At 45.5% G+C, this 6,983-nt stretch overlaps 1 protein-coding gene across 1 annotated transcript; it reads left to right on the top strand.

Annotated features, from left to right (window-relative positions):
* Positions 1-3,893: 3,893 nt before the first annotated feature.
* Positions 3,894-4,610, top strand: TMEM215 (transmembrane protein 215). The gene has a single exon (XM_051643259.1). The coding sequence runs from the start codon at positions 3,894-3,896 to the stop codon at positions 4,608-4,610; it is 717 nt and encodes a 238-aa protein (XP_051499219.1).
* The last annotated feature ends 2,373 nt before the right edge of the window (positions 4,611-6,983 follow it).

Below are 6,983 nucleotides of genomic sequence, written 5' to 3'. Positions count from 1 at the left end.
CTATTTTAAATCTTTATTTTCAATTTGAAGTCAGCTCTAATTTGCAGTTTTCCAGCTTCTGCATCTCAACCAGAAGGAGCTGGGATAGGTGACACCTCTTTAGAGGCTTTCAACCTGAATAATGCTTACATACTTTATCGACAGTGGTCACTACTTTCAGTTATGAATTTGAACCAATGAGAGGATGAAAAACAATACCTGATTATCAGTTACACTAAACTGTTATGTGGGACAGGAAAAAGGGTTTATATCGAAGTATATACGGGAAGTGCATGGTGAACAAACTGACATTAGTGTCCCAATCCAGAACATAAAGGCTTATCATTTAGTATCCTGATTTATACCTGACACATGACCCATGTCCAATATCTGCATTCTGCCAGGCCTGGTGAAGGATGTCCATTTACAGCCTTCCATTAATGAAGAGGTCTCTCAAGAGTCTCTTCCAGAGATTAATCCAACTAGACCAGTCCTAAAAGAGCTGAAAAAATCAAAGTGTAGAATAAGAACATGTTTTTTTCCCTAAATTCAGCTCAAATTTTGCTTTGAGTGAACAGTCTAAGTTATGGTTTATAGCAATAAAAGATAATTAATCAATTATTTAATTAATGTTCAATTAATACTCTGGATTTTCAGTCATGGCACCAGCTAATCCAAAACTCTTGTATAAGGCACCACAACTGAAATAAGCTTCACCTCAAAGGAGTAATTTTTTTCTCTAGTTATGAACAGGATAGAAAATTGAACCATTTGCATTGTTGCTCAATTGTGTAATTGGATACTTGTTCAGCTCTTGGTTCCTAGCTTGGAAAGAGAATTTCAACAATTGTAGCATGCACTCCTGGAATGGGGTGATTGGTTTCCCTTTTCTGTTCCACCCAAGAAGCATACAATGTTCAATAGTTAGCCTTGGAAACCACTGACAAAGGGACAAATTGGAGGCATTTAGTTCCACCTCTGTGCTGACATTTTATGTAAGTATTTTTCTGCCCACTAACAGCTTTTCATTCCCAAGCTAATGTTCTCTCTTCCATCTCAGTAACCCTGTCACTTAAATTTTTGAATGGCCATTTTTATTCCTGTTAGATCTTCTGACATGTACTGCAGTTCTTACAGTATTTTTTCCCCGCCACTGATGTCACTAATGATATTTACATTTGTGTCATCTACTGATGCAGTCTCCCTTTCTCTTAAGGACTGTTGATGAAAGTAGTTACAATTAATTGCTATTCCCAAGCAAGACAGTTTGTTTTTCTGCAAAAGACCAATTTCCAACCCAAAAGGAAATCATACAACTATTCAAATATATGGGGGGAAGTGAAGGAAGATTAGGGAGCAGGATGGTGCATTTCACAGCATTATTTACCAGTTCATCTCTGCTCCTAACAGAACTTTTACCGTATTTTAGCTGTGTGGGACAGACTAGCTGAAGGTCAATAATTTCTCTTCATCCAGAATTTAGCACAGAGGTAAAAAGGCATTACTCATGCTAATGCTGTGGATCTGATTAACAGCAGATGGAAACAAGCAGCAAATTCTCACTCCAGAAAATACAAGCTGAGAAGCTACAGTCATCGCTCACGCTGCTAATCCTGCACAGGGACAAAACTAGAAGTTAACTTGTGCTGAAACTGGAAGGTTTTGATTTTTAAGCATGTCAGTCAAGAAAAAGGGTGTTCCTTGCAGAGTCCAAATTATTTATGCTTCAGCCCAGTCAGCAATGGGTGACAGGCTCAGCATGGATTTTACTGGACAGCTTTCTCAAGGACAAGTTCAAATGATGATCATGGTCCATTACAAACTCCTAATCTCAAAACCAGGCCACTGCCACCAACTTAAACATCTCTTCCCAGTATGTGTACTTATGCTCCCAGTCTTGCTCTTCCTTCAAATTAAGACAGGAAAGCCTATTACTTGACACACTGTTTATGACAAAGTGTCCTGTAAAGCAGGAGTTGTGCCCCTTGATGACAGGATTATCTCAGACTTGCTCTCTGCAACATAGAAGTGCTTTGTTCATGTACTGTTGGGGGGAAAAATGGAAAACAGACCTTTTTGTGGCTGAAAGATAAGGGGTAAGGTCCCCAAAATGGCTTATTTAAGCTTTCCAAATATTCAATATAAGGAAAAGGCATCATATTAATGGGAAAATTTACATAAACCACAGTTTCACAATTTAGTTCAGAACATCCAGTTTTATTCTCTTAATTCTTTTGCACACTTTCTGATATCACTCCTTTTAATCTCCCAGTACCTCTGCCTCAGGTGAAAGTATTTACTCCTTTATGTCACTGACACACTAAATACTGAAGAAACCTGACTGAAAATAATGGTGTTCATAAGGCTTCTCCTGCCCTTCCACATTCCTATTTTCTTTCAGATGGTTGGGCTTACTTTGAATTACACACAGACTGAGCACCAGCATCACAGCCAATTTATGGTGGGCCTTAGACATAGAGGGAAACACTGCCAGATGCATCCCATCTGCTAGATTCATTCTGGGGGTCTTGAGGAGGTAACACCAGAAAATTCTTTCTTTACCCAGGATGAAATGCAGCAGCAGAGCATCTCCAAAAGTCTTGTTCTGCGCTTGCATCTAACTAGGGACGGGAGCATCTCAAGGAACTGGGGTTTTTAGTCTGGAGAAAAGGCTTAGGGGAGACCTTATCGTTCTCTACAACTGCCTGAAAGGAGGCTGGAGCAAGGTGGGGGTCGGTCTCTTCTCCCAGACTACAAGCAATAAAGGAAATGGCCTGAAGTTGCACTAGGGGAGGTTTAGATGGGCTATTAGTAACAATTTCTTTACCAAAAGGGTTGTCAAGACACTGGAAGAGGCAGGTCAGGGAAGTGGTGTCACTGGAATAGGTTGCCCAGGGAGCTTGTGGAAGCCCCCTCCCTGGAAGGGTTCAAGACCAGGTTGTATGAGGCTTGTGCAGCCTGGTCTAGTGTGAGGTGGCCCTGAGCAGGTATGTTGGAACCTGATAATCTTTTAAGGTCCCTTCCAACCTTAATTATTCTATGGTTCAGTGGACTTGGCAGTGCTGGGTTAAGGGCTGGACTCGATGATCTTAAAGGCCTTTTCCAACCAGAACAATTCCATGAGTCTGTGACTCCTCCTTGTCCGGAACAGGATTTACACTGCAAATCCCAGCCCCACACAGACAAGAGCTTGGAGGGCGGCGGTCCCCGCGCAGAGGGTCCCAGACTCGGCTGACCGCAGGAGTTCCGGTGCCCCCCGGGGAAGGACCCTGTCGGGGTCCTGGCGAGCGTTTCCCGGAGCCGGCCCCCTCCGGCGGGGAGGGGAGCCTGTCCGGGGGCAGACAAGCCGCGGTGGCCATGGGGTGCGCTGACCCCCCGAGCCTTCCCATCCCGCCCAAGTGCAAGCTCGCCCCGTGCCGACCCGCAGACCCGTGGGCGGTGCACGTAGTCACGGCTGCCGCGGGGCTGGGCGAGGACGAGGAGGAGGAAGGGCGTCCGTGCGGCCGCTTGCTGCTCGCCTGGGTCTCCCTCCCTCTGTCCCCGTCCTCTTTTGTGGGGTGTAAGCCCCCCACCTCCGCGCCCACGGCTGCACGGCTGTCACGGGGGGAGAGCGGGCGGGGCTGCAGCAGGGGGTGGCGAGGGGGGCCAGTCCCGCCTCCGCGGAGTGGCCGGCGGAGCGCGGCTCAGAGCGGATCGGGAGAGGCAGGAGGTAAGGACGGCTCTTGCCCCGGCCACGGCTCCTGCCCCGGCCCGCCCTCCGGTCGCCGTTCCGCCGAGGGGAAGCCAGGCAGTGCCAGCCGTCGGGGGCGTCCGTTCTTCGCTCTCCGGGAAACTTCACCTCCTTTCCGGGGAACGTCCGTTGCCTGCCCCGAGGGTCTTCGGTGAAGGAGAGTGGTCACTTGTGCCCTGGCAGGATGGCGCGGACCATGAGACCCGACGACATCAACCCCCGGACGGGGCTGGTGGTGGCTCTGGTCAGCGTATTCCTGGTGTTTGGTTTCATGTTCACTGTGTCCGGCATCAAGGGAGAGACCTTGGGGGACATCCCGCTGCTGGCCATTGGGCCAGCCATCTGCCTACCGGGTATTGCCGCCATTGCCCTCACCAGAAAGACCGATGGCTGCACCAAGTGGCCCAAGAACAAATGTCCGTGCTGCAAGCAAGTCAAGGACCGAGATGTCATGGAGCTCCTGAGGACCACTTCGGACCTGGAGTCTGGCAAGGGAAGTTGCAATGAGCTGGCCAAAAAAGCGTACCAGCAGGATGGGAGACTGCTGCCAGGTGAGGACTCTGTGTCCATCTGCACCACTACCACCACCACCACCATGGGAGAGTGCAAGAGCCTCATCAGAAAGGTGGACCAGGAGGCAATGCTGAGATACCTGGAGGCCTGTTACCCAGAGATGCCAGGGAATGTCTTTGTGGGAGATGGCTCCATGTACAGTGCCTTGGAGAAGAGCTCTTCTCCCACCAGGGACAGCACGACTTCCCCCGACACTGAAGACAACATTTTTGTTGCTCCTAAAGACAGTATCATTGTCTGCTCTTACAAGGAGAACAGCCCTTATGACAGATACTGTTGTTATATAAATCCTACTGGAGTCAGCTCAGACCAGGAGACCATAGTGTGAATGATGCATACTTAATAGATATGTATGTGTACAAAACCTACAATTTCAACTTCTTGATAGGGGATAATATAGCTGACTGCACTGCATGGGACAATCCTCATACTATTACAATTTAACCTGCTATGTGACTGATACTCAAACCTTTTGTGCCTGAAATACTCTTTCTGTAAGTAAACAAGCATGTTTAAAGGTTAAAGAACTCAATTTTTTATTTTGGAGAAAAGAAATCACATTTTAATTTGTTATCTATATCTTTCTGTCCCTTTTGTTTTCCTGATACCTATTGTACCCAAGCCCATAGACACTGGCAGCAGTGGCTGTCAGCTGAGATCAAGAGCAGAATCAAAACTGGAGCTGCCTGTAGGAAAGAATATGGTTCTCTGTGGCTAAACGGGTCTCAGTAATACTGTCACTTTGTTTGGGATTGAGATGTCAGCATGTACTCTAATAGCCGGCTCATGTTGGGCAGTGTAAAAGTGATTTGTCTCTCTTACTTCTTCCTGGCAGGATTTGATTTTCCTTTGCTTCAAGGAATTCATGTGCCGACCCTGCGGACTCTTCTGAAAGTCTCCTGGGAGCCAGATAGTCTCAGGGGAGTTTTCAAAGGCTAATCCATCATCAATAGCATGCAAGGTACAGGTTTTAGCTTCATTCCATACTGGCACTGAATTCACTGGAATGTTTCTAACACTTTAGGCTTTTATAGGCATACTTGACAAGGAGATTACAACATGGTAATGACTCAGTTCTTTCAAAGACTAGGAGCAGATGTCAGTGGACTCAGGTCTTAAAAATATATTTCAGTACCTCTAAATTCGCTTAGGGATAAAACTCCCATGGATTGTGTTCGGAGCTGGATCTGACTCTTCTGAAAATGTCATTTTCATGTGCCTTTTCTAAAATGCCAGATGTTTCTCTATGTCTGATGAATTATTACAGTCCACTCAGGGGTGTCAGTGCCATGCCTTGCTTGGGACAGGGCACAGAGGACCTGGCTGACAGATGTTTTTCTTCACAGTTTATGAATACATAGCAAGAGAGGTATGAAGTGAGGAATGAGGATTAACCATTGAAAATCTGAGTCTGCTGCAGGAAGAGGAATACAAATCCTAGCTATTCTGTCCAACAGTAAATTGCATGTTCCATGCTATGTATAAAAATCTTACCTGGCCTCTACTACGTAGGTAACAGACATGTGGTTTAGTAGGATGTGCATGCTAAGCCACTACTTGAAGGGTTAAGCTCTTAGGATAATGGTTACTAAACACCAGAGTAATTTGCTAATTTGTATTGAATTACCAGGGTAGAAGAGAAGAAAAACAGCCTTTCTTTTGTAGCAATCTGAGATGTAGTGTAGAAAATGGTAAGGAATTTTTGACTGAAATGAGCTACCTTCACGTGACCACTAGCTTGTTTGTTTGGAAACTTGTGTCAAATTGTTACAGACAACCAGTCTCTGAAGACATTTCCAGGAGGAAATAATTTTTTTTACATAAGGTAGTTTGGTTTCTTACAGACCTAACAAAATGTTAACTCTCTGGCCAAGCTTTGGTGGGGGCATCAGGTTGCTATTAGAATAAAGTAAAAAAATACTAGCTAGGTTGAGTCAGGCAAAGTCTCAATAAGTGGTTACAGGCAGCTTTGCTGCTCTGGCATGCAGCAACAGTGCTGTGGGAGTAAACAAACACTTATTATCTGTACATCCCAAGTTTTCTCCACTGAGCAAAGGAATTCCACAAAACCAGACTCTCTCCCTGACATGTCCAGCTTCCACTTCCACATGAAAACACGCTGTGAGGCAGATTGTCTCCTGCAGGTTTAATCAGTGTAGGACCTCATTCTGCTAGGTACAGAACAGTTCTTTGATGGCTCTGTGAAGTCTTATTTCATGACCTCTGAAGCCAACAGCTAAAATACTGCTAATGAACAAAATGAGGAGTAGGGTCTTTTTGTCTCCTGTTCACAAGTGAAGCAGGTGAGGGTCTCAGCCTGTGCCCATGGGTGTTCAGCATACCTGAAGACCAGACCCACAATGAGGAAACAGGCTACCAGGAAGCTGCATACTGCCTTTGCCAGGGTTCTGAGCAATAGAACCTTGCGTAAAAGAACAAAGCTTCAACCTGCTGGGAACCTGCATTTGTGAAGTTCTGCAAATGTATATTGAAGAGGTCAAGTTTTTCCATTTTGTCAAGGGTTAGATGTTCTCTGTCAAAAGTTATATAGGGTTTTATGAGTCAAGACAGTAAACTCTAGTGACAAATAGAATGGTAAATATATATCTTGAGATACAGCCATGCAGGTCTGAGTCATGTGCTTTATTCCATTCTTAGTATAAAAAAACAAGAGCATGTTTGTATTAAAGGAAAGTTTAAT

This window comes from Apus apus, chromosome Z, assembly GCF_020740795.1.
Source record: "Apus apus isolate bApuApu2 chromosome Z, bApuApu2.pri.cur, whole genome shotgun sequence".
NCBI classification, from domain to species: Eukaryota; Metazoa; Chordata; class Aves; order Apodiformes; family Apodidae; genus Apus; species Apus apus.
Note: the sequence above shows the minus strand (reverse complement) of the source record. Positions and strands in the feature narration are given on the sequence as shown.

Bases quoted from the DNA above. Each gene is read 5' to 3' on its own strand.
- TMEM215 (XM_051643259.1), top strand. From the start codon at position 3,894: ATGGCGCGGACCATGAGACCCGACGACATCAACCCCCGGACGGGGCTG.